Below are 27,971 nucleotides of genomic sequence, written 5' to 3'. Positions count from 1 at the left end.
AGCAGACGTGAGGGAGGAAGGAGTCCGATGCTGCGACTGCAGTTGCAGCAGCGGTACTGAGGAGAGCTCCGTCTGCTGCAGCGGCGTGAGAGGGCTTGCTCGCTGTGACTGAGGCGGTGTGGATGGGGAGATGAGGGTGACTTGGGCCAGCTCTGCTTTGACTGCCTCCTTAGCCTGGGTCAGCGAACGGCTGGACTCCGAGGCTATAGAGAGCAGGTGAGGATTTTTGTCAAATATGGCTTCTATTGCACTCAGCCCAACTGAGAATGTCCGCAAATCTGAGGCGTGGATAATGTGACTCATCAGTCCGATGATGCGAGCAAGATCCACCTCTCCCTCGAGGTGAGCAGAGTCCGCTGGATCCGTGTTATGGTCACGTCGTTCTGTCAGGGCTCTGTGTGCGGGCAGGCGGAGGTGAGGATCCAAATGCAGGACTTGTGGAGACAGGATTTCAATTTAAAAAACCGGAAACAGAAACACACAGGCAGGATCTGAGTGTACAACGCGACACTGAGCAAAGGCAACCACAGGGCTAATATACACAGGGGAGTAATCAGGGAATGGAAAACAGGAGGGAGACACAGCTGGGAGAGATTAGGGCTAACGAGACACGGGGAGCGAAGCTGGACACACTGACATAAGACATAATCCTTCAAAATAAAACAGGAAACAATACACAAAGACGCAGACTAAGAAACACGGGCAGAACTAAACCTAAACCAGAATAAGCTGGTTAAATAATGCTAATCATCATCATCATCATCGCCTGACAATAGATCAAGAAAATAACCAAAAATACAAAATCAAACCAAAACATGAGAACTCAAAATGCTGGGTCAAAATGACCCAGAACTGTGAAAGGTTTCCCCAGAAAGTTTTCCAATTATCTATGAAGCGCACGTCGGTTTTTTGGACGCCACTCAGACAGCAATTTAAGGAGAACATGCGGCTAAACATGTCACTCCTGCTCCAACTGGGGAGGGGACCAGAGAAAACTAGAGTCCGACTTTGTTTTGGCAAAGTTACACACTAGTTCAACATTAATTTTAGTGACCTCTGTCTGACGTAACCATGTGTTACTCTGGCTGCTCTGGCCCCTGGAAGACACTTGACTATGGTTGCTGGTGTCTCTGGCTTCACATGTCTCAGAACAGAATCTGCAGTTACCAGAGTTTGTTCCTCAGAGGGTGTGTCGCCGGGTGGGGGGAAATTATAACATGTTCAAGGTGCACCCTTTAGCTGATAATGTGGGGAGTGCTTTCTTTTTTTTTTTTTCTTTTTTTCTTTTTTTCAATATTGAACAGTTTAATAAAGAAAAAGTCAAAGATCAGATCTGGATTTAAGCCACACAATCATGTTTTATATATTTTGAATACACATGCTTTTGATTTTTACAAAGATCACAGAAAAAAGGAAAACTGTGTCCACAGGTTTATAGTAACAGCCTAAACAATAAACATGAAAAGAAAAAGTTTCTATAATGGTATAAAATACAACAAAATCAAGAATCAATTTACATCCTAAAATTACCAATATTTCTGCCTATTTTAATTCAATTTTAGACTTATTTTAGACTCTTTTTTTAAAAATTCTTTATTTCTAAAATATTAATTCATGAAGGTGATTACAGGCATTAATCAACATAATTTACAAGGGAAAAACAAAGCAAAACAAAAGAGAAAGAAAAAAGAGAAAAGGAGGAAAAAAAAAAAGAAGAAAAACAGTCGGGAGTGACCAGTTAGCTAGGTTGGTGGTTTCAAGCTTTGAAAAGAAGATTCGGCTTATGGGTATTGGCATATAGGACCCACTTAGCCCAACACAAGTGGAACCAACCCACCCTGTCATTGACAGTGGGGAGTGCTTTCTAACATGCTGGTCACAAATCTCTCATTTGAGACCCTGTGATCACAAAGGTCATAGAATAAGATTCATGCCAAAAGGCAGACAAGTGGAATCAAACCCAGGAAAAATGCCCTCACACACTATAAAATATTATAACTCAGCTGAGATCCCCACACTGTGTAGGTCAAAGGTTAATGTTTATCATTTTACTTGACAGCTCCCTGTATAATTTGTGGGTTGGACTCCTCTATGAATAACAGCAGCTATATTATAGTATATATTATAGTGCCAAAGCTGCTGTGTAAAAGTAAATAATATATGAAACATCAGTTGTAATATTAAACATAGACCCAATACTGGCATTACTGCTAAATTGCAGAATAAGCCTAAAAACACAAACCTGATTGATGGTAGTTAGAAACATTTCTTGCAGCGGTTTTTGTTTTTTAGCAGTGTGGAAACCATCTGGAACAACACCACCACCATTAAATTATGATAAAAACCTGCTGCTGTCAGGAGGAGAATGGTAACAACAATCACTTATGTAATGATGTTTGCACCTTCTCACCAATACTCAAAGCAGATTACACAACGTCTGAGTCTGATAAGAAGGTCACCGTGTCAGATCAGGGATCAGGACCAGAACTGTACACAGACTACACTAATCTACTCACTGCCAACTTTTATGAGTATCCAAGGATCATCTTGGCAAAGCAAAAATGTAAACAACAGCACTGAGTGTCTGACGTTCGAGGTAAAAGAAGAAAAAAACTATTGCATCCACAAAATCTTTAAAAAGCACCAACAGGTCCTGTTCAGTGACCTGAAGACTTAGCAGACACTCATTAGCTACAGCTACCTGTGTAGGTACCATAGACTGTGTAAAAGCTGTGTCATTATCTTTATTCTACACAGTCATAAATTAATTCAGAAAGTAATATTTAAATAATTAAAATACTTCTCTTAACTTCATTTGCACAGTGTACGGCTGTGGCTGCAGTAACGTGGGCCTGAAGTTTAACTCAGTGAATTTTGGTAATAATGAACCTTTCTCCCTTCTCCTGAACCAATGGGAATAAAAGAAGGGGAGAAAAATTATTTGTCATGACAACTGTTAAAAAATAGGTTGCCTGTATGTAATGGGTGTCGCTTTTTTTCACTATCAATACTCCTTCTTCCAGTATGCAGGCAATCGGTTAGCATGACATAGCAAACTTCTCTGTTTAAAGCAGAATAGATAAAGTTAGACCTGAATGTTCCTGCAGGTTTTGTTTTTCTGCTCCATTCACAGAGAGGATTAAATGAAGTTAAACGAGTACACCGCTCTCTCTTTCTCTCTTCATTTCATCCATGTGTCAGTAAAAATTTAAACAAGCTAAGAATTCTTTTATATATTTGCGTGTGCCCACTTGTAATGAATAAAACCAGTAGCATGAAAAACAGTAATTACAAGGCCCGGTCCAAATGAGTCTGGTTCAGGAAAAATAGGAATCCTGGCACCTGGCTGGAAGCAGAAGCTACCTTTCAAAACCTCAGTTAGCCATGAGCACACGACTTGTGTGTTCGGAATCACACTTGGAGCAGTATTCCAAATCATCTGCACTTTGGAAGCTCGAGACAGTTTTGAAAAGTTAGAATTGGGTGCCCCGTGCCTAGTTTCAGGTCTTATTGAACACAACATGTAGGTTCATTTTTAAATTACCGTTTTTATCAAAGTGAGAAAATGGACTAAACCAGGACATGCTCACTGGCTAAAGAACTGACTTCCTTTAGGGGACCAGCCTCTAGTGGGTTTTTCAGCCACATAAATGTCTGCTTGTTTGCACCAGAGCCAAACTCTGAGGTTTCCGTTCTGTTAGAACTGAGAAACACACTAAATGAAAGACATTCACACACACAGGGAACATGCAGTATCTTATCAGTGTTCCTGCTGGCTGTATAGTGTTCGGAGAGGTTCAAGGTTGCATGCTGATGGCTTTATGTCTGAGTTGAGCTGAGTGAGTTAGGACTGAGCAGATTGTCTGGGCTGATTAATTGCCATGGGCGTCGCAGAAAGCTGCAGTTGTCAGAAGCTGTTAAGAATCTCTGTCATTTATAGTGTGGACATGATGATGGATATAGCGTATGAATGATGAGTCTATGTATGTCCAAGGACAGAGCCTTTATTTTGGATGCGTTTGTGTGCACATGTGTTTCTGTATGCTCAGCATGCAACATGAAGTACCTCAGGAACCACGTTTCCTGTTCGACGGGAAATAATCATACAATAGGCAGCTCATACTAATCCCTGCCCATGTGCTTTGAACACATTGCCTCCTGCACATCTGCACAATCCATCTCCAGCTTATGGAAACTGTAGACTCTGCTGGTCATAGGCTAAATAAACAAGCAAACAGACATGACTGGACTAGATCAGTGATGTCAGCAATGAGGTTGGCAGTGTTGGAAAGTGGAAGTGGTTGGTTTCCCAGCAAAATATGAAGAAATGGGGAGTGGCTCTGTTGCACAGTAATGCAGGGATCAGAGGGATACAGAGAGAACGTCTCCTTCTTGGCTCTATCTCAACATCGTCATGTGCAACATAGTGGCCTCACCAGAAGAAGGTTCACTCTGAAACACAAATGTTTCCCCACTCATGTTCTCATCTGCAGTCTACCTGTTGTGTTTCTGTAAAGGTTTGGCAGCTGCACCAGGTATTCATCAGGATATCCTCTTCACAGAGTCGAGAACACATCTGTAGGCCATCGCACTTATAACTGTGCGGTTGCTTAGCATGTGCGTCATTGTAAGACTTCCTCGTAACTACCAGTAAGACAAGTTTCAAACAAAGCTTGCACAAACACTCATTTAATCTTTTTAACAAATACACTTTGTGTTCCTCTGAGATAAATGACACATATCAGTCAGTTGCCTCATTTACTGCTTATGACTGTCATCATAAAGTGGAAAGATACAAAATACTCATTTGTCATGTTCAGTAACCAGAACTCAGCCTTTTTTATCCTTGTCATGGGTTCATATGCACAATGCCAATAAATTACACCTAGTGGTTCTTCAGCTAGCTCTACTAAGGACTGCAGACTGTGGTGTCTATGGTCTAGTTCATGGTTAGGTTCTGGCTAGCAGAGGACACTGTTAGAGTAAGACGTGGCAATATGGGAGAGATTTGCAACAGTTTTCCATCAGATGTCTCCGTTAATTCATCAGAATTCAGTGGAAGTGCATGCGGTTTTATGTCTTTTATACTATTTATTGTAGAAAAATTACTCCAGGTACTAAACACGAGTGGGAGTACCAATGGTTGTCTAAATTTAGGATGACTTGATTGCAGCGCCTTCTATATTTCAAGATCAGGTCACTGTCCCACAAGACTTTCTGTCTGGCACAGAGTTGTTGCCACCCAGAGTGTCGTTTTTCAGCATGCTTAGAACAATGGCAGTATTGAAATGACAAGGAAGCGCAGGAAGACAAATGCCAATTGTTATTTAGAGTGCTTTATCCTGTCCATAGTCTGCAGGCTGCTTTGCAACCCACCTCCAGCTAACTCTGCTTTTTGCTACATCCCTTTATCACTAACGCTGCTCTGCTGTGCTGGGGTCTTGTGCGATTCTTCTCACCTCTGGCTTTTCATTCGTGGCCCAAGAACAGTGTGTTACTGCCAAATAACAGAGCAGGCTTTTCCTGCTATCCCTGCTAATTAAAATACACTAAACTTGGGTTAAGCCAAACTAAATATACCAACACGCAGTGTTGGGAAGGTTACTTTTAAAATGTATTCCATTACAGATTACAGAAACATGCCCCAAAATGTATTCCGTTACGTTACTCAATGAGAGTAACGTATTCTGAATACTTTGGATTACTTAATATATTATCATGCTGTTTACAACTACATGAATGTACTATTGCTGTGATTTATTACTGTTACTGAAGGTCCGCGGCTCCGAACCGTAGTAAAGGGACCTCTGGCTAATACGGTGGGTTCTGTGTCGGCTCGTAGCCGAAAACTAGCTTTACTTTGTTGTCTGGGTCAACTTTGCTAGCGAGAGACAGAGAGAGGCGTTGAAAGGCTGCTCCAACGAACTTATTGTTTTTGGAGGAAAACACGAACACGGTGTACAGTCGAGTCTTAATAGCTTACTTACAACTGGGCTCGTCAGGCTCTCTTCTTGGCTGCAGTGGTTATTATTATATTTACATGCTTCCAGCTCCCGTTTTTGCTCGATGACAGCTCGTACTTTTCCTTTTTCTCCCTCCCTCGCTCACAGACACATAACGGGTATGGCAGTCCATTCTCCCTGCAGCACGGACTACACTGCCCATGATGCTACATTCTTTAGAGCCAGTAGCATTCTGCCTATTAGCTTAGCACAACAACAACAACAAAAAGGCCTCTCTCACCCAGGAAACACGCAGAGAGAGAGCGTCACCCTGTAACTATGGCAACCGTAACGCTGCCGCCTGGAACAACAGAACGTAGCTGTCAAACAAAACCCGAACAGTCCTGACCCGCCACAATATGAAACAGGGAAGTACCGCCGTGTAATCCATTTATTTCAACAAAGTAACTGTATTCTAAATACCACCTTTTTAAACGGTAACTGTAACGGAATACAGTTACTCATATTTTGTATTTTAAATACGTAACGGCGGTACATGTATTCCGTTACTCCCCAACACTGCCAACACGGCCAGGTGTATGTCACCACTGGTTCAGTACGGTTAGAAGGAACAGCTAAACGAGTCACCAGAAATATACAAAGAATATAGAAAAAGTATTAAAATATATTTGTATCTTTTTATTGACTTGCAAGAATAAGATGAAATTTACCTCTGCCTTACACTTCCCATAATGCTTTGGGGGTATACTTATGAAGTAAGGCATTGAAGTCACAGATTTAGATGTAGGACAGGAAACTTGGAAAAGAATCCGTCCTGAATTTTCATCTCAGTTTCAGTTTTACAATTAGTTTATTTACCTGGATGTGTGTGTTTGCAGAAATAGCACCGTTCTCTCCTGAAGTAATAAACACAGCAAAAACAACAACAATACACGACTGATTCTTTTCACTTTTATTTGTAAATGCATCTTGGATAGAACAAAGGAAAAATATATAATATATCCATATGTACTGAAATGTTATGTACACATTTAGGGTTGAAAACTATAAATCATCAGAATAGTCTCTGTGTGTTTCCTGGATGCAGCGATGTACGCGCCTGTATATTTACATACATTCATAGGATGCGATAAAACGCCTGTGCTGACACAAGCATTAAAAATTCAAAATTGAATAAAAGGAATGATGTACAATGTTGTGTACCCCTGCATGTTGTCACTATACACACATGAATTATACATGGACGGCATAGTCGCTGTTGTACACACAGCAAATAATGTTCGAGAGAAATAAAAACATTCAAAAATTTGGGGACGTTGCCACCACATTCTCCAGCTCATGGCAGCTCAGCACCATGTGTGTGGGAATTCATTCATCCCCTCAAGGTAAGATACGTGCTGGCTGAGGTGGAAGGCCGTCGGGGCGTTTCGAGTAACAGATAAAGCAGAAATTGTGTCATCAGCAAAGTAATAGATCAGGTAAAAGTAGCAGATGTAGGCAACGATTTTAGTTCAGGGCCCTGTTGTGAACAGTCAAACAGCACATCGCAATGAGAAGCTTGATTTCCAGAACAATGTCACGCTCCAACAACGATTTTGTTTTTGTTACAGTAAGGCTTAAACAATGATACAAACAGAAGACCAGGAAGCAGGTAGACATGACGGCTTAAAATTCAACAAATAACATTTAACACTGATCAGAAGGCCAGTTTTAACAATCGCTGTGCACTTAACCTTTGAGTTTGTCACTTTTTAGCTCTCCTCTTTACATCAGTTTACAAAGTTCCTGTAAAAAGTAAGAGGAGTCCTGATAGCTTATCGTGTTCTATTTCCTTTTGTTATGCAATCAGTAGTTCATGTCCACGTCAGTGAAACAGTTCCCTCATTGTGTTTCAGACACAAGCTGAATAGAAAGTTATCCACCCTTCTTAGTCAATTAACAGTGGTGCAAGGCAGCAACAACAACAGGACAAAACCTTGAGAGAAAGCTCTCTGGACCCAAGGAAAAGTAACTACGACTCGGGTAGTAGCTGATGAGGATCCAAGTGAGTTTCACTTCTTGCATAAATTTAACACGTCTGAGACATTAGCAGCTTTCAGGAAAATAAACGGCAGCTCCTGTATCCAGTTAGAATGGAAATGCAAGGCTATAACCAAACGTATCACATAATCCAGAGTGAACCGAAATAAGCTTATCTTATTTTCTTCTCAGGCAGGTGATAAGAACAGTGCACAACCGACCAAAGCACCGACATCAACCTTCAGCTGATTACAGACAGGATGGTAAGTGTGTTGGTTTCTTACAATAACTTAGAGCAATCCCAGCCAAGTGAGGTTTGCTTCAACTCACATATTCCAGATGACTTGCTGATGACGCGACAAAAAAAAGGGGGAAAAAATAATTTTTAAAAGTACTGATATAGTATGAGGGTGTTCCAAGGATTCCCAGTGATCCCAGTAATCTCAGCAGGTGGAGCATCAGTTTGCTGAGCGGACTGTCCGACTGCTTCGTGGAAAACGGTGGACTTTGATGTGTTTTGACAGATGGTCACTGCGGGCGAATTTCTTCTCACATACAGGACACTGGTAGGGCTTAACCCCCGAATGGGACCGCCGGTGACGCGACAGCTCATCTGAACGTGAGAACCTGAAAGAAGAACAGAAATGTTTCAGAATTCAACAAAGGCGAACCGAGAGAGGTGGCGGCGCGTGCACAGGTCACAAATCTGGTGACCTTAGACTTCACTTTTGTTAACTGTCTGGAAATGTCTCGAACAATTTTGCACTACTTTGCTTTACAGGTGTGGCTTGTTTCCTACAAAATTAGATTGCACTTGTGTGCAGTGAACTTGCATGTATATAGTGCACTATCATGTGAGTGCAGGGTGTATAAAAGGAGATCAGTAAAGTAACACAATATATATTTTGTGACAATGAATAACAGAACAGAAATCAGTTTCCTTCTCAGTAAGTTCCTCCTCCCGTGAACAGATTTCAGCACAGTCTTGGACAGCAGCTGGCAGCCTTATTCTACTCTGCAGCCTCAGAAAACTGCTCTCCACCTGCTGTGGGATATGATTAAGACCACGAGGCAGCTGAATAAGACTGAGGACCAACCTGACAAACCTGCCTCAATTGGTTTGTCCAGTTAGCTCCAGTGGGAGCTGACTCTTAACCATCTCGAAGCAGGCGTTGACGATTTGCAACAGTTAAAAACTAACAACCTGATTACCCCACATACATATTTTATGAGGTTTTTTTACTCAGAAGTACCACTGCAGGACTTGGTTGTGCATTAGCAACAAAAAGTTTAATTTGAGCCTGAGAGGGTTAAAAAACAATGAGTGATTGTTCAGCTCTAAATGAATGGGCCTGTTGTCTTTGACAGTAAAAAAAAATCACAAAATATGTTTGTTGTCAAAAGACCAGGACAGTCTGTCCAGGTCTGTGTATGGGTTTGTTTCAGCTGCGTGTGGTTTCAGGAAAATCCGGCCTCGCTTTTGTCAACCTAGTTGCATAATTCACCCAGACCCGTTTTTCTCTTTTTAATGGAGCTCGGTATGCTCGGCAGCTCTGAACAAAAAGAAACACTTGCAAGGCACACAACATAAATATCCCTGCATGAGCATGGATATTTCAAGGCATGAAATTTAAAATATATATATAACGCCCTTGTCTCTTACCTTGTACTTCTGAAAACAACCTTAGCTAGAAACTTGTTCTTGCCAATCCCAAGATTTTTACTGAAACTGCATCATTATCTGGTCACAAGCAAGAATGCTTCAAATGCTGATGCTTCAACTCATTTCCTTCTTACTCATTTGGACAAACAAAAACTTGTCTGGAGTCAGCTCCAGGGTTTCTTCCCAGCACCCTAGTTCTCTGAAACTGACTGTCCCCAGCTGGGCTCTGCCTGCCAGATGTTACTCTGGTGACTTGACAGCATGATGAATTGGTACAATTGCGCCCTATAATTAAGGAGCAACATTTAAAAAGCGAGACTAAAATGCAATCTACCCTCTATCCTTGGCAGGCACAAGAAGCTTAGAGCTTAAAAATGATGCTGCACACATGTAAGTTAGATTGCATGCAACACCTGACAGCAGTTTAAAAACTGGACCCTGCCAATGAAACCCTTCCAAGCCCAACCACAGCATCTAGCCAATAAAAACTCTTTGAAACAAGTAGATAAAGTCCACACTGTGACTAGTTACTGACCAGAAGTGTCTGCAGAGTCCCCGACAGAGACCAGTAGACTTACAGCAAAACTCAAACTCTATGTGTAGGATAGACGGTGTATAGATACTTATCTTCTCTGTAATGTTCAAACTTTTTTGTTTTTTGCCATCGTTATATCTGGAGTTTAGTTTATGAATTAAGTGTGCTCAATCAAATATACTTTTTTCAGCTAGAACATAGTCAACTTGTGTATGCGATCACTCCCAGCATCGACATCTGACTTCCAAGGTAAAAACAACACATAAAATGAAGAGCATAAGGTTACTTTGGCTGGAGTGTATGTAAATGCCTTTGGACGTATGCTACCATGCTTTCCAGAAGTGGTACAGGGTCTAGGCTGAACTGGTTCTCTGGGTTGGGGATAGTGCAAAAAAATAGTTGCCAAAGAGATAAGATAGCTGCCGGAGGAAGAAACATCCATATATTCATCACCTTAGTGCAGTGGTTCTTAACCTTGTTGGAGGTACCGAACCCCACCAGTTTCATATGTGCATTCACTGAACCCCTCTTTAGTGAAAGACAAAATATGATCTTTTTCAAATTCAAGACATAGATATGTTTTTTACTGGTGCACAAAATGAGCCGTGCATGTCACGGCGAACCCCTGAGACCGACTCACCGAACCCCTAGGGTTCGATCGAACCCAGGTTAAGAACCACTGCCTTAGTGGATTTCACACTGTTTTATTTTAAATAATTCAGTGCATATAAACACCAGACTGTATTAAAATTACCTCTCATGTTATGAATGAAAAAAAATGTGTACTGCAGCTGATATATTTCGTCTAGCCTGACATTGTTAGCTCGATTTAAACAGAGCTACATGTGGCTTAATCTTAGTGGACAAAAAGCTCAGAATACACACTTTGTTCAGCTTTCTACACTTGGATCTGTAGGATCTCACTGACATATCCCTAAAAATGTACTCTCAGGAAAACAGCTATGGCACAGAAGGCCCAAGCACCTGCTGTTTGTTCGGAGCAGCCAATCGGTTGTCTTAAAAGGAATGACAGGTGCAGTCATGCAAAGTTATTCTAGCAGTGACAAAGAATAAGATGAATATAACCAATCCGAACCTCTAAACCACGACTAACCACGTGCCTTACACAGAAATAAAAATGATTTTCAAAGTTGAACACACTGACTACTGTACTAGCTCAAAATCAGATATTCCAACAAGACAAAGTTAAGTTTAGGGTTAAAATATCAGCATTGCCTCATGATTTCACAATCAAGGCACGAGTAATCCCTAGTGTAGTGGCAGACAGTGTCTTCATCGCAGGGCGGGTGTGTGGATGATATTTGATACACGAACAGAGCCCAAAGTCTGAATCTAATTTTATCATATAATATCTTCCAATAAACCACGTGCACCCAAATCTGATCAGCAAACAGTTTTACATGGCGTGCATAGATGAAACACTATCGCTCCGACATTCCAACATCTGGTTCGGATCTGTTGCTCTGTGAGAGAGCGTCAGAGAAACAGTGACAGGATTTCTAATGTTGTGTCCATTTTTTTTTTGCCTGCAATGAACTTTGGTTTTATTTCAGCTTGTAGTTACTCTTCTTTTGAGCAAACAACATCTATATTTGTCACACTTGAACTAAACTGCAGTAGAAAGAAATAAAAGATTGGGTTAAGACATCTGTGAGAAAGGGAAACAATTAAAAGCAGCCCTCTACAGTCTGTTTCCTTCTAACCTTGAATTAGAGGGCTGCACAGTATCCAGCCAAGTGTTTATCCAACTATGTTCCTGCAGCACTGACTCAAATTGAAAAGAACACAAATAACTTTGGGAAAAATCATTCTATTGTCCAACTCAGCCAGAAAACAGACACCTGGATCCTTCTCGTAAAGAGAATTTCTGTATTATGTCTTCGTTTCTGGCCCCGTGTTAGGAATCAGTATTTTAATGCCAGTTAATGCCAAACCCCTGCCTGGCACACACTGTACTGAACAGCTGTGTCTGTGGCTGACCCAAGCTTTTGGAGCTTTGTGTTGTTAATCAGGTTCCAGATCACAAAACTTTCTTTTATTTTGAATCAAATCTCACAGCTCACTTTACAAAACCCTTCTCAGCCAATGAGATAAAATTATGCACTGCTTGTCTGACATCACTTGTTTTGAAGCATATTCATGAATGCAGGGGTAAACAGAGGCATGTTAAGATGACATCACGGCCTACTAATAACTTACTTTACCTCCTCACCAGGTCTCCACGATCCTTTTAAGAGAGTTCGGGTTGGGTGCATTTGAGCTACACTAGTTTAAGAAACCAGCAGATGTTACCTTTGAAGTCTCTTGTTTGCAATTTGGTTTTACAGTTCACAGTTTTTGCGTTACAAAAACAGGGAGAGACATGTGGAGACATGGGCCCATCCTCCCGCAGGCCCACCACCCGCAGGAGGCGCCATAGGGGTCGGGTGCATTGTGTGCCGGGTGGCGGCCAGGAGCGGAGGCCCTAGCGGACTGACCCCCGGCTGCCAAGACTGGCAATAGGGACATGGAATGTCACCTCTCTGGTGGGGAAGGAGCCTGAGTTAGTGCGTGAGGTTGAGAGGTACCGGCTAGATATAGTCGGGCTCACCTCTACGCACGGCTTGGGCTCTGGAACCAGTCTCCTGGAGAGGGGCTGGACTCTGTCTCAGTCTGGAGTTGCCCCTGGTGAGAGGCGGCGGGCTGGGGTGGGTATTCTAATATCCCCTCGGCTTGCTGCCGGTACGTTGGGGTTTTTCCCGGTGGACGAGAGGGTTTGTTCCCTGCGCCTTAGGGTCAGGGAACGGGTCCTGACTGTCATCTGCGCTTATGCGCCGAGTGGCAGTTCGGAGTACCCAGCCTTCTTAGAGTCCCTGGGGGGGGTGCTGGAAGGTGCTCCACCTGGAGACTCTGTTGTCCTGCTGGGAGACTTCAATGCTCACGTGGGTAACGACAGCGAGACCTGGAGGGGCGTGATTGGGAGGAACGGCCTCCCTGATCTGAACCCGAGCGGTGCTTTGTTATTGGACTTCTGTGCTAATCACAGTTTGGCCATAACGAACACCTTGTTCGAACATAAGAGTGTCCATAAGTGCACGTGGCACCAGGACGCTCTAGGCCGTAGGTCGATGATCGATTTTGTAATCGTATCACCAGACCTGCGACCATATGTTCTGGACACTCGGGTAAAGAGAGGGGCTGAGCTGTCAACTGATCACCACCTGGTGGTGAGTTGGATCAGGTGGCGGGGGAGGACGCTGGACAGACCTGGTGCACCTAAACGCGTAGTGAGGGTGTGCTGGGAACGACTAGCAGAGGCCCCAGTCCGCGAGATCTTCAACGCACACCTCCGGCAGAGCTTCAACAGCATTCCGAGGGAGGCGGGGGACATTGAGTCCGAATGGACCATGTTCAGCGCCTCCATTGCCGAAGCTGCTGCATTGAGCTGCGGCCGCAAGGTGGTTGGTGCCTGCCGTGGTGGTAATCCCCGAACCAAATGGTGGACACCAGAGGTGAAGGGAGCCACCAGGCTGAAGAAGGAGTCCTATCGGGCTTGGTTAGCCTGTGGGACTCCGGAGGCAGCCGACAGGTATCGACAGGCCAAGCGGAATGCGGCTCGGGCAGTGGCTGAAGCAAAAACTCGGGTGTGGGAGGAGTTCGGAGAGGCCATGGAAAAAGACTTTCGGACTGCCTCGAAGAGGTTCTGGCAAACCGTCAGGCGTCTCAGGAGGGGAAAGCGGTGCTCTACCTGCACTGTGTATAGTGCTGGCGGAGCGCTGCTGACGTCGACTGAGAAAATTGTCAGGCGGTGGAAGGAATACTTCGAGGACCTCCTTAATCCCACTGACGCGTCTTCCAAGGAGGAAGCAGAGTCTGGGGATGAGGGGAATGACCCGCCAATTTCTGGGGGCGAGGTCACTGAGGCAGTTAAACAACTCCTTGGTGGCAGAGCCCCTGGTGTTGATGAGGTCCGCCCCGAGTTCCTGAAGGCTCTGGACGTTGTAGGGCTGTCCTGGCTGACACGCCTCTGCAATGTTGCGTGGAGATCAGGGGCAGTACCCGTGGATTGGCAGACCGGGGTGGTGGTCCCCATCTTTAAGAAGGGGGACCGGAGGGTGTGTTCCAACTACAGGGGGATCACACTCCTCAGCCTCCCCGGGAAAGTCTATGCCAGGGTGCTGGAAAGGAGAGTTCGTCCGCTAGTCGAACCTCTGATGCAGGAGGAACAATGCGGTTTTCGTCCTGGTCGCGGAACACTGGACCAGCTCTTCATCCTCTCGAGGATACTTGAGGGTGCATGGGAGTTTGCCCAACCAGTCTACATGTGTTTTGTGGACTTGGAGAAGGCATTCGACCGTGTCCCTCGGGGTGTCCTGTGGGAGGTGTTGCGGGAGTATGGGGTGTCTGGCCCATTGCTACGGGCCATTCGATCCCTATACAACCGTTGCAAGAGCTTGGTTCGCATTGCCGGCAATAAGTCGGACTCGTTCCCGGTGGGTGATGGGCTCCGCCAGGGCTGCCCTTTGTCACCGGTTCTGTTCATAATTTTTATGGACAGGATTTCTAGGCGCAGCCAAGTGGCGGAGGGCTTTCGCTTTGGTAGCCTCAGGATCTCATCTCTGATTTTTGCGGATGATGTGGTTCTGTTGGCTTCATCGGGTGAGGGCCTCCAGCTCGCACTGGAGCGGTTCGCAGCCGAGTGTGAAGCAGCGGGAATGAGGATCAGCACCTCCAAATCTGAGGCCATGGTTCTCAGCCGGAAAAGGGTGGAGTGCCCACTCCGGGTCGGGGATGAGGTCCTGCCCCAAGTGGAGGAGTTCAAGTACCTCGGGGTCTTGTTCGCGAGTGATGGGAGAAGGGAGCCGGAGATCGACAGACGGATTGGGGCTGCAGCTGCAGTAATGCAGACGCTGCACCGGTCCGTCGTGGTGAAGAGGGAGCTGAGTGTAAAAGCGAAGCTCTCAATTTACCGGTCGATCTACGTCCCTACCCTCACCTATGGCCACGAGCTGTGGGTAGTGACCGAAAGGACGAGATCGCGGATACAAGCGGCGGAAATGAGCTTCCTCCGAAGGGTGGCTGGCATCTCCCTTAGAGATAGGGTGAGAAGTTCGGCCATCCGGGAGGGGCTCAGAGTAGAGCCGCTGCTTCTCCACATCGAAAGGAGCCAGCTGAGGTGGTTTGGGCATCTGGTAAGGATGCCCCCTGGGCGCCTCCTGGGTGAGGTGTTCCAGGCATGTCCCACCGGGAGGAGGCCCCGGGGCAGACCCAGGACACGCTGGAGAGATTATATCTCTCGGCTGGCCTGGGAACGCCTTGGTGTTCCCCCGGATGAGCTGGAGGAGGTGGCTGGGGAGAGGGAGGTCTGGGCCTCTTTGCTTAGGCTGCTGCCCCCGCGACCCGGCCCCGGATAAAGCGGATGAAGATGGATGGATGGAAAAACAGGGAGATCTAAGGGTGAACCTTATCTGAACTCTTTACACTGTAAACACAGTTATATGTAGAGTGATGTGTTATACACTGTACTGCATTCATTTGTTCTTTTAACCGTTCTCCTGTTCCTCCTAGTCCATATGAGGAACCCTGCCTGATACCCGCTCTTCCCTTTCATGCAGTGTGCAGCCTGGACGTTCCTAACCCACAGTCATGGTAACTATTCAACACTTTGTCTTTGTTCACTTCCTCACTGCTGCTCCCTTCAAGTGACTGTGTGCAAAACTCGTTTTTTCTCCCACCGTCTTGACAACAGTTAAGCTAACAGTATAAGCAACATTTTTTTCCCCGTTTTTCTCTTAAAATCTTTGCGTCTCGACTCAATCAGCAGCTACTTTAATAATTTTCCCAACTTGCCCCCCCTCCCCCTTTGGGAGGCCCCCTCATTTATCCCAACACATACAGTGGGTTTCACACACACTGGTTTTCTCTTTTTTTCTCTGAAACACACACACACACACACACACACACACTTTCATCCTAACTAGATCCTGCCTTTTGTGTACAGACAAGAGCCCTTTGTTAGCTGGGACACACTGCCTGGATTACTACTGCACAAATTTCTGCAGCTCATGTATCAGGACACAGCAGTCCCGCTGTAGGGTACATGCCTGGTGGCATGTTGCCAGGTTGGGAACACCACAACACAAAGCTTTTAGGAGATATTATTTATTGCCTGCAACCTGCATGCTTTGAGTTTATGAGTGACTGCATGTTATCTCTTGAAAGACTGGTTCTTGTAAGTCAAATCATGTAAAAACACACTGGTTGAAGTATTTTTTATTTACTGTTCATTTCATATTCAAAGGCAAAAGACGTTATGACCAACTTTGAAGAGGCTCTGCTTCTGACCCGTCCAAATATTTTAGCCAGTTTTTGTTTATCGTCACCGGCTGTAAGTTCAGTCTAGCGTCAGTGTTCTACATGGTCAACATGCTTTTTAAATCTTTTCCTGGGAAATCCTTACTGGAAAAGATATTTTGGATTTGTAAAAATTACATATTTGAAAACATGTCATCTAATTCAAACACATTTTAACAAATCCAAAGTGCAGATTTTCAATTCAGTCCAAAGTCAATATGACATCAACCTGATCTGACAGAAATATGTGAAATGACCACAACCTCTTTTATGTGTTGTTATCATATGGCTACACCACAGAAGCTGTTCCACTGGAGTGTTACTTGGGACTACACTGTGGTGAGTACAGCACTCAAAACACTCTGAGTTTGTGTGGGTTCTCTTTGTCTGTGTGGCTTTTCTCCAGGAAATCGTAGTCCCACAATACAAAGACACACATATTGGGTTAACTGGTGACTCTAAATTGGCTGTAGTTGTGGCTACATGGTCATAAAGAATCTGCGTCATCATTAGTGGAAACTTCCACTTCCAATACTTTTCTAAAAATATTAAAAAGTCCGTTTTGCCTAAAGACAGACAATAGATAGATAGAGAGAGAGAGAGAGAGATAGATAGATAGATAGATAGATAGATAGATAGAGAGATAGAGAGAGAGATAGAGATAGATAGATAGAGAGATATAGATAGAGAGATAGAGATAGAGAGATAGATATATAGATAGAGATAGATAGAGAGATAGATAGATAGAGAGATAGAGATAGAGAGATAGAGATAGATAGAGCTAGATAGAGAGATAGAGATAGATAGATAGAGAGAGAGATAGAGAGATAGAGATAGATATAGATAGATAGAGAGATAGAGATAGATAGATAGAGAGATAGAGATAGATAGATAGAGAGATAGAGATAGAGATAGATAGATAGATAGATAGATAGATAGATAGATAGATAGATAGATAGATAGATAGATATAGATAGATAGATAGAGAGATAGAGATAGATAGATAGATAGAGAGAGAGATATAGAGATAGATAGATAGATAGATAGATAGAGATAGACAGATAGAGATAGATATAGATAGATAGAGAGATAGAGATAGATAGATAGAGATAGATATAGATAGATAGATAGATATAGATAGATAGATAGATATAGAGAGATAGAGATAGATAGATAGATAGATAGGCAAGAATATGTTATTCACTATCAACGTTTAAGGAAAAGCTTTTCAAGATAGTGGCAGAACTATTTTTTTAAGTTAAAACATGTCTGTTTTCCATCCGTTCTGGGTCCTTTTTGTACTTAAAAAGTACAAGAAGTTCATTTTATTCATGGGACATAAAGTCAGTGTTGTACTCTTCACTAGCTTAAGGTCAGCCTGAACACCCCACCTGATGTCCTCAGGAAACAGGCCAGCTTAGCTCTGCTAACTCTGAACAGCAGTCAAACCGTCACATTCACACAAACAGACTTCCACATTAATGAAAGCAAAAAGACACTTTACTTTAATTAGCAAAGTAATTGCCTACTGATGAAGACATCCACCTTCTTCCTCTGCCATTAAACACTGCAGGTTCTAAATTAACTCTTGCTGTTTTATTCTAAAAAAAACACAAACACACACAAACACTCATGCTGCCCCGGCAACTGCACAGCTGTCAGGTCTCAACAGGAGGCATCCATGTTGTGACCATGTGACTCCAGTCCACATGCACTGTGACAGATTTAGTTTACATCCACAGAAAAAAGACACCATGGTTATTCTTACCCATTGGATATCTCACTGCCAGACGAGATGACATTGTGTAATTGTGTTGCCACCACCTCACATCACTCCAATTAGCACTTGCTAGACTGCACGGCAGAGCTCTTCAGCTTAATGGGTTAGTGAAAAGGAAAAAACCACAGGATGGCATCTTTTGCTTCACTGTTACATCTTCCTGGCTAACTGTGAGTGGCCTGTCTCACTGCTGTGCCGTTTTCCTGAGATTTCAGAAATACAACAAGTGCTCGCTTCCATGGTAATCTACTTGGTTACAAATAGTGACATTCATGTTGCAGGGCTGCTTGTCTGTGTTTTGGGTTTGAATATAATTTCTTCCTGGTCTGGAATACCACATGTGGAGAATCTATTAAGGGAAAAAGTGTAGTACCAAACTGAATTAGATTGAATGTGAAATGTAACATAATCTCCTTTTTAAGAAATGCCCCTTTTAATTTTTGTCTAAACCTAAAACACTAATATTAGATTGTGGATTTTGGGGGTTTAAGTTACGTGGACTCTGCACCACACTTGATGAACAGGGATATGTCCGACTGACAAAGAATTACTGCAGCTAGGCCAGTAATGAAATTATGCAGATGCCTGCTACAGCCTGCTGTTATTGCTCTGTTAACAAACAAACCTTTACACAGGTTACACTTAATCACTCGTATATATGAGTCAATCTTTGAATCTACATACTAAACATACTATGTTTATATGTAAGAGCACCCACCTCCATCCGCAGCCCTGCCAGTTGCAGGCAAAAGGCTTCTCCCCTGTGTGCCTCCTCAGGTGGGCCTTCAGGTGGCTGCTCTTGGTGTACATCTTGGTGCAGCCAGGAAAAGAGCATTTGTGCATTTTGATGAGATCCGCCACTGTGTTCTTCTGGAATTTTTGTCCGCCAACAAGGATTCCTGACGCCTGGCTAGTAGAGCTGTCCCCGAGCCCAAGAGGTTTGGCTGCAATTGGGACTGGAGCGATTCGTACGAACTTTGAGGAGACGTTAAGGCTGGGGGAGGGCAGGATGTGGGGCACAAGGGCAAAGGTTTGACCTTGGATGTTGACCAGTAGCTGTGCAATTTTGATGTCTGAGGCCGGGGCAGGCTGTGGGGGATGGGCTGCTGGAGTAAGTGGTGGCACTGTAGGCTCCTGCTTGATCTGTAGAGGCTGGATTTGCAGAACGACCGGCATCCCATTACCATTTGTGTCACTGTCTGAAGATGAAGGTTTGTTAGTGGATTCCTTCTTGGCCCCTGTGCTGGATTCCTGTGTGGGGTTAACTCTTGTGGTTTTGGTGTCACTCGACGCAACAGCCACCAGACCTGCAGTGCCGACAGTGGGAACAGTTTGGTCAGAATACTTTGCCTCTGGCTCTACTTTAGGCTCAGCCGAGGCCTCTACGCACCACTCCAGGCCAACTTCTAGACCAAAAGACTCCTGCGTTACTCCCAACTCTGGGCAATCCTCTCGGATCTCCTGTTTCATTGTCACCACGTCCATGTTCTCCTCCAGGAATTCTTCTATCTCTTCCAGCGTGGGCTGGAAACACCCTACAAGCTGTTCTTTTAGCTCACCATGGGTCCAGGTGAGGAAGTCAAAATTTTCCTCCTTTACTTGCTCACGTTTGAACGGCTCGTCTTTCCGTGAATCCCACAAGAAAGTGGATAATGGCATAGGATCCACGGATTCTGTGGTAACGCTGTTGGCACTCCCTAAGGAGGCCTGAGACAGCAGGTGGTCCAGTATACTGTCCTGACTTTCAGCACTAGAGCTGCTACCATAGCTGGAGCTCAGCACCTGGGAGTCGGGGCTGGAGCAGGAACGAGGACTGGATGAGTCGCTCAGGTCCTCCTCCGAAAATGGTGACGGCATAACCTGGTAGGAGCCCAAGTCCTTGACCATGTCAGATTGCTGGCAGGCCAGTGGAGCACCGCTGTAAAGAAGAAAAGTGTCTTCACTCACAAGGAAGTTATCTACCATCCCTGGATACTGCCAAACCACTGTCTCTTTCTGGACTCAGACTCTGTGTTTAGGGATGACTTGCAAGAGAATTATTCCTTCTGCTGGTGGAGAAGACCAAATATACCCAGGTCACAAAAGCCACACTTCTCACGGATGAGATACCAAAAACACCTGGTGTTAGCGCTGGAGAGAGAAGCTCGCAATCCAAGGTCTCCGGACAGGAAACAGTATGTCTAAAAGAATAAACAGAGATAATGAGAAGTCGGTTAATCTCCATGCCACAAGCAGCTGCTGCACATTTGACAAAGCCTGAAAGCATACCATTATCATACCATTATATATAAACAAACAAAAAGTGCAAACAAATATATGTATACACAGTGTGTCCCTGTCTTCATTGTTAAAGAAGTCCCTAAACTGTATCAATGCTGCATTCCAATTAATTGTGTTACCTTCTTAAAATGATTCATTTTATTAGGTCTGAGTGCAGAAACAACAAGTGTATGAAAAACACTGAGGCTCATTTTTGACTCTGAAAGAGTTCTGATGAGTTCATAAACTAATAAGCCTTTTTTTTAGTTCTGCTAACTTCTTTGGGTTTGTTTGGTTTCTTTTGAAAAGATGAATTGACAAAAAGTAATGTTGGAGGGCTTAACTACTAAGTTAGTGTTCTCCCTGTGTTGTCTCGATATGTACATTGGCTATAACCATTTAAAACACCCATATTTTGTCAATAATCCACATACACTAATAGAGGAGCCCAATTTTCTATGCCAGTGTGCAAGCGTTAAAGGATGTTACGTATTATTAGTTTATTTTTCTACCACACAAAATTTGTGTAAATGTAAATGATCCCTGCAGTTCACCGAAAACTGCAGCTGGATTTGAAGTAGTGTGCTATGACCTTTGATAGCAACACTGTACTTACAACATTTGTTTCAAAATCTGTTTTAAAAAAAGCGTCAAATCTCAGCCAACTTTGGAGGCCCTGATCTTTTAATGTTTAAACTAGTCACAAAGGTTTGGACTTTATCTGCCTGAATCTCTGCTTCAACATCTTTCGTGTTATTCACACAATCACAAGATCTTTATTTTTTATTTTTCCCAATTTAAGGCTTTTACCATTTTAAACATGTAAATATTTGAATTTTTAAACATTGCTTAAGTTCAGGTTCTTTTATGTCTAACCATCAATATGCTGTTTACAGGAACAGATCTCTCTCATAATATCTTAACAGAGCTATGGTTCAATGACATACCTTAACTGAGGCTGGTTTCTGTATCTGATCTATGTTTACAAGTCAGCTGGCTGTACTTTCTTTACATGTGTCCAGATCAGAGTGGTAGCAGTATGAGTTCACATGATCATAGTTTTACAATGTGCTAGTGTAGTCTTCATAAATAGGCCATTTTCCTGGAACGAGGAGCGTCGGTCATACTCTCTTCCCCTCTCCCTGCCTCCACTATTTGCCCTCCCTTTTTAGGGGCCCCTGTATGGTCTGAATGAACGAGGATGAACCCGGACCAGCGAGAGAGAGAGGGAGGGGGGGGGGGGGGGGGGGAGAGAGAGAGAGAAAAAAACATTATCCTGAAACACCGCAGGGGGCAGCCAGGAGCAGCGTGGGTTCCTCCTCTGAATGCGTAAATCACCTGTTCGGCGTGTTTACGGGACGATAAAGGATCAGTAAATCAGTCACATCTAAAATGATTCTTTTAGATTTAAGTTGTTGCATTTATATTCACAAAATGTTGTCGCCTTACGTGCAACATTTCAAGGCTATATTTTGTAATCATAGGTTAAAATTGTAATCATGGCTGAGGGTTTTTTCTCCTTATTTGTACTTGCTTAATAATTATATTGGCACGTGTAACCATTAACTCTTCCACGCCATCGGGTTTCAGACAGCAGTGACTCAGAGGCGCAGCTGAAAATGGGGCAGCAAAACTCATTCAGATTCCATTCACTTACACTCTGGTGTCAAACTGATTAAACTGTGAACCCTGAAAGTCCTCCGTATAGATCTGTGTGCTTTGTTTTTCCCGAGTGTCCCTCTCTGCGGCGCATTACGCATGAGTAGGCACGCGTCTCCGCTCTCAACGTAAACATGTTTTCATCCTGCCTGCTGCTGCAGCATATGGCACGGAAGGGAAACGCGTCCTGCACGCTCTGAGACCTGGGGGGGAAAAAAAGAGAAAAACTCCGATCTTACCTCGATCGCGCAACCAGAATATAATTCCAGAGCAAAATACGCGAGGAGGATCTGTTTTATCCGTTGCATTCGTCGAGCCACAGTTTGCCCTTGAGGTTCTCCATGCAGCAGCAGCAGAGGAAGAGTTCAGACTGGACTGAGTGCTGACTGAGTTGTACTATGGAGCCGTCACATGACTGCCAGGGTACCTTACAGCCTCGGCGTAGTGAGAAACGAGAGGATGTCGCTGAAGGCTCGTCCCCGCTCTGTAGTCTCATTGGTTGGTTTTTGCAGGGATGGAGGCGGGTTGTCCGGTCTGTCACGCCGTTGATCTGCTGCGTGGAATAACATGTGGGACTGTTGTTCAGGCAGGGAGCGGAGTGGTACCTTGTCATGATGAATAACTACTGGAGGGTCGGCATTCAGGGATCCGAGATGGAGGCGTGATGCGCCTTACAACCTTTGATCGGCTGAAATGGATTTTACTTTAAAAAATAATCTTTATTTATTAAAAAAGACAGGAGATCAGTTTCATGAAGCCAGTTCTAGTGGAACTGATGTGAAAAGTTTTGAGATAACTGCAAGATATTGTCAATATCAAATGATTTACCTCTCAATAATTACATTTTCAAATTCATTTCTAAGTTGACATAGTATTTCTCAATAAGGTCGATCAAATGGTAAATGGTCTGTATTTATATAGCGCTTTTCTAGTCCCTAAGGACCCCAAAGCGCTTTACACATCCAGTCATCCACCCATTCACACACACATTCACACACTGGTGATGGCAGCTACATTGTAGCCACAGCCACCCTGGAGCGCACTGACAGAGGCGAGGCTGCCGGACACTTGCGCCACCGGGCCCTCTGACCACCACCAGTAGGCAACGGGTGAAGTGTCTTGCCCAAGGACACAACGACTGAGACTGTCAGAACCGGCAACCTTCTGATTACAAGACGAACTCCCAACTCTTGAGCCATGATCGCCCGATCGTACACCAGAAAGCACCAAGAGTACACTGGTCTGACAAATAATGTCACAAAGTATCCATGGTGTATGATCAGTGGTTTCTTTAACACACACACACTGATGGATGCATCAAAGCAAACTCAAGGTTCGGTATCTTGCCCAAGGATTGGGCTGGATTGGGGTGGCTGAAACTGAGGCGGAAGAGCAGGTCATCTACTGATCGGAAGGTTAGGTCTCACTAGGTCTCCCTAGTCTGCATGCCAAATATCCTTGGGCAAGATACCAACCCCAAGTTGCTCTCTGATGCATCTATTGGAGTGTGATGTAGTTAAAAGCACCTAAAAGCATAGAAGACAGTGCTTCTGATAATGGGTGAATGTGGCATGTTGTATAGAGTGCTTTGAGTACTCCGGCAGAGTACCATTTACCACCCAACACAAAATGATCCTTAAACATAACATGTACAGTCTGTCGCTGGACTGTGGGAGGAAACGGGGTAACCAGAAGAAGGACCAGAGGGAGAACAAGAAAAATCCCAGCCAGGCGTCAGACCAGAAAGGAGGCTAACCACTGAATCCATGGGTTTTATTGCATGTATAGTCTTTCACTTTACAATTGCTACATCAATAGTGTAAAAAAAAATACAACTTGTGCTACTTTAAATAAAGGATGTCAGTACTTTTTCACTACACAAAGGACTGTCTCAGGATTTAAAAACAAAAAAGAAACCTTTTCTACAACATACCCAAGTGTCTTCTAAACTTATAAAACAACTAATGTTGTTGCTTTTCTGGTAAAGTTGGACTGTAATCTCCTGTTCAATAAACCCTTGTCTTAGTTTGTAGAATAACATTTTTAACTGCTTGAGTTAAACGTATAAATTTAAATTTATTTTAATATTTATATTCAACATGTGGGTCAACTCTGCCGCAATTTTCAGTTCAAAACAGTAAAATGATCTAGAAATGGAGACACCTTTAAATAAGGTCAAATGTCCTGTGCTTCCCAGCTTGGTCTATGCTATTATTTTTGCTTCTCTCTTTTTTCAGACAGAGCTTGGTAGGAAAATACATGACCAGAACTGATGATGGCTAATGCAATAGCAAATTATGTCTTTAAAGCTCTATTGTGTAACACTTGCTCAGTCTGTGATGGACCAAAATACAATGTTAAATTGTTTTTATCGATCCTCAGCCCACCTTGTAATACCGCCTGACCAGATTCCAAGCTAATCTTATAACACCACGACACAACCATGACCATGTTACCTACAACTCATTAAATGTTTTACATTTTTTAAAGACTTTGCATATTGCTTATTGAAATAGAACGCCACCAAATAACAAAATAATGTTAAAATAATATTACAAATATTACAAAATCTAAAATCAGCAAGCCTTTATTATCCAGTTCACTTACTCCCTGCCTTCCCCTCAGATCCCACATTGTCTCCAGTGAAGTGTAAAGTAAAGAGCTTGACCAGGCGCCGCATGAGAATTATGTTAAATGTATTACAGTAACTGAGTGTTTTTAGGCCTACAACAAGCAGTGCAGCATGTCTGACTGATCCCACTGGACCTCTTAATTAAGCCATCAAACAGCTGGAGCCAAACCTGCAAGACTGCTCCTGCTCCTGCCTGGCCCACAGATTACAGGCTCAGTGCGGAGGGTTGGAAATGCTGCTGATTTGAGGATTAGCCACTTGCCTTTGCCCTGTTTCTTCTTCTGTGGCTCCACTTCCCCAGGGATGTATACGATCTCTCCTTCTCACATGTGGGGTGTTGAAATCTGGTTACTGTTTGCCTCCAAAGTAAAAGCCTGAGGAGGCTGCATTAGTCAAGACAAAAGGCTTTGGGTGTAAATACAGGAGGTGATTTAAGAGTAAGATTTCAAGGGAGAACAATTACTTTTTCTGTTTTAGTGCAAAATATAAAAGCATAAATGTGTAATGTTTTACATCTAATTGTTTGTCCGCTATACTTGTATAATATTTTTTGATAAATGTCCTTCTGAATAATGATTTTCTGAGTGCCCAGACTTTGGAGAAATATTTTTTTTAAAAAGAAAAGCAAAGGTCAATACTAGGGAACTGGAGGGGAAAAACACCTGCTAGTTGAACATCAGATTCTAGTTCTAGTTGTTCTGATCGAGGAACAGTAGATTATCTTGTTCTTTACGTTACAGGTTAGTTGGGTGTTTCCCCAGTCAGTCTACAGCTGTGTGAGCTTAGAGAAGACTTCAGCCATGTCTGTTGGGGTGTCCTGTGTTGGGGAGTTAACAAGCATGTCTCTGGACTGGAAGCTGGACTACCCGCCCCAGATAAAACCCACAAAGGAAAAAAAGGAAAACTCCACACATTACTGAGCTGTGATAAAGGTCATAATTACTTAATTCCTCAGTAAGATCCCACTGATCTTTGTAAATATTAATGCAATAAAGGTTATGATGTAATTTAATGTTTAACAGGGCCAAGTTCAAATGCTTATCTAAAACTGCAAACTCTGAGGGTTTTGTCACAGGCCAGAGATTTGTCTGTCTGTGGCCTTATGAGGAGTTTCCTCAATCCTCAATCCATCAGAGGCAAACCGGAAGATAAGAAAATCTGTGTGGAAATGTTGTTAGCACCAACGAAGCAGCAAATGCAATCTGCAGCTCTGCTGTCACAAGAACTGCCCAGATATGACAATTAGTCACTGTCAGCCAACTCTCACTTCCCTCTGGTTGTATCCAGTCATCCACCCGGGGCTGCTTCTGAGAAACTATCTAGATCTTAAGTTTGGACGAGTATAAAGTAGATTTTTTGAGTTACACAAGTAAATCCTATTTACATTTAGGAATGCTCTCTCTTCTCAGATTTAAAAAATAAATGAAAATAAACCTTTTTACAACTTTTCTCATCTCACAGAAACAAGTGACTTTCTAAACATTAAATCTTCTAATGGAAATTTATTAACATTTATTAATTTTTTAATTAATTTTTAATTTGATTGCACCTTAAGGTAACAGAATATGTGATTTAGCACAATATAAATACAAATATAAATAAGTCTTAAAGTCTTTCAAAACCCTTTGTGTGCTTTTGCACTGCTTTTCTATTTCCTGTTGTTTTCTTAAGTTGAAGTGCTAACCTTGAACCTTTCAGCGCGTCACGCTTGACACTCATCTAAGAATCATTCGAGCATAAATAGGTCAGACAGTAGGCAAACACACACTCAGCGTTGTCTTCAGGCTCTTTATTACAGGCAGCCTCTTGCAAAAACACATCACTTGTTCCTGTTTCTTTAGTTGAATCAACAAAAAATGCAACACAAGTAACGCTATGATTTGTTCCTCTGAGTGCTGGAACAAAGCTGTTTGCAAACCTTGTCGTTCTACACTTTGGGACCATCCAGAAGTGACAGACTGGACCTCACTATCCAAAGAGTGCAACTGAAGCAGCCAACCGCTGTGACTGTCTGGTGTACAGATAAGCTAGGTTCAGCTGTGGTTCACCAACCTGCCTGTTAGACTACTCAACAGTTTGATTGACTGATTAAAAAAAGATCAAACATATTCTGTAAAAGCACATAAAAAACCCACCACGCTTGTATCAGTGTGAAAACGAGACTCCCAAACACGAGTCGCCCTTTCTTTGAACACAGGTAAACAGTTCGCTTTAAAATTCTGCTTTGAATAAATAACTTTTCCAAAAATATTTAGAACATTGAATGCATTCGACTATCTGAGCCTTAATGGGTGTGACCTGTTGTGTATGGGTACATGTTCTAGAGTCAGTGATTATATCTTTTGTCTTGGATATGTTCAACTGAAGTTAGAACTCATGACACAATGTAACAAATTCCTTGAGACCCGGGCCATGGCCAGCAGAATGACAATAACAGACTCGTCTACATCCTTTAAAATGTAACAAAACTGGATACACTTGTTACCGGAGAGTTACTGTGCTTAGTTTCCTACCATGGCAACCAAATGTGCCTACCAAGATGGGCTGTACACATTTCTGTATTATAGCACCTTTGACTGTAAGCCCCCTGAACTTGTGCCTAGACTTTTCTCCACTCCCTGTTCCTGTTACCCGTGGACTCCTGGTTATTCCACTTTAGGCTTGCTGCTTTTGATCAAAGCTTCAGTCTCACCAACCTGTTGTTTGTCTGTGTCGTGCTGTCATAGCTGTGATATTTTTACCTGCTGCCATATGAACACAGTTTAAGTAAAAAGCGTGATATCTGAACACATTTCTGCCAGTGTAGACTGAAACTGTATCTTCACATTGTAGACATATGCAATCTTTTCGATTTGTTTCTTTTCATAGCTCTGTATAGAGACCAGGTTAGTCGTGAAGTGTAATTTCTGCATTTAAATTCTTCACTATGTATTAGCTTCAAGCCCAAAGTGATCAGCTCCAACACCAACAAGTACAAATTCAAAGTAGTAGGTTTTATTAAAATTCACCCAGGAACTGCAGAATATAGATTTGCAATGGTGGATACGGATGGTAAAATAAGTCTTGAACACGCCACCAGTTTTTAAGTAAATATATTTCTAAAGGTG

At 43.2% G+C, this 27,971-nt stretch overlaps 1 protein-coding gene across 1 annotated transcript; it reads right to left on the bottom strand.

Moving 5' to 3' along the window:
- Positions 1-6,900: 6,900 nt before the first annotated feature.
- klf15 (Kruppel like factor 15) lies at positions 6,901-22,654 on the bottom strand. The gene is made up of 3 exons (XM_006800216.3): positions 22,472-22,654; positions 19,033-20,494; positions 6,901-8,609 (listed from the first exon to the last, which is right to left on the bottom strand). Exons 2-3 carry the CDS (start codon positions 20,277-20,279, stop codon positions 8,441-8,443), a joined length of 1,416 nt encoding a protein of 471 aa, XP_006800279.1. The 5' UTR covers positions 20,280-20,494; positions 22,472-22,654; the 3' UTR covers positions 6,901-8,440.
- Between the last annotated feature and the right edge of the window lie 5,317 nt (positions 22,655-27,971).

Source organism: Neolamprologus brichardi, chromosome 5 (genome assembly GCF_056152115.1).
Source record: "Neolamprologus brichardi isolate AB-2024 chromosome 5, ASM5615211v1, whole genome shotgun sequence".
NCBI classification, from domain to species: domain Eukaryota; kingdom Metazoa; phylum Chordata; class Actinopteri; order Cichliformes; family Cichlidae; genus Neolamprologus; species Neolamprologus brichardi.
The sequence above is the reverse complement of the archived record's forward strand: the minus strand, read 5'-3'. Positions and strand labels throughout refer to the sequence as shown.

Bases quoted from the DNA above. Each gene is read 5' to 3' on its own strand.
- klf15 (XM_006800216.3), bottom strand. From the start codon at position 20,279: ATGGTAGATAACTTCCTTGTGAGTGAAGACACTTTTCTTCTTTACAGC. The intron at 8,610-19,032 runs GTGGGTGCTCTT...TTCTTCTTTCAG, and splicing joins TGGCAGGGCTGCGGATGGAG to GTTCTCACGTTCAGATGAGC.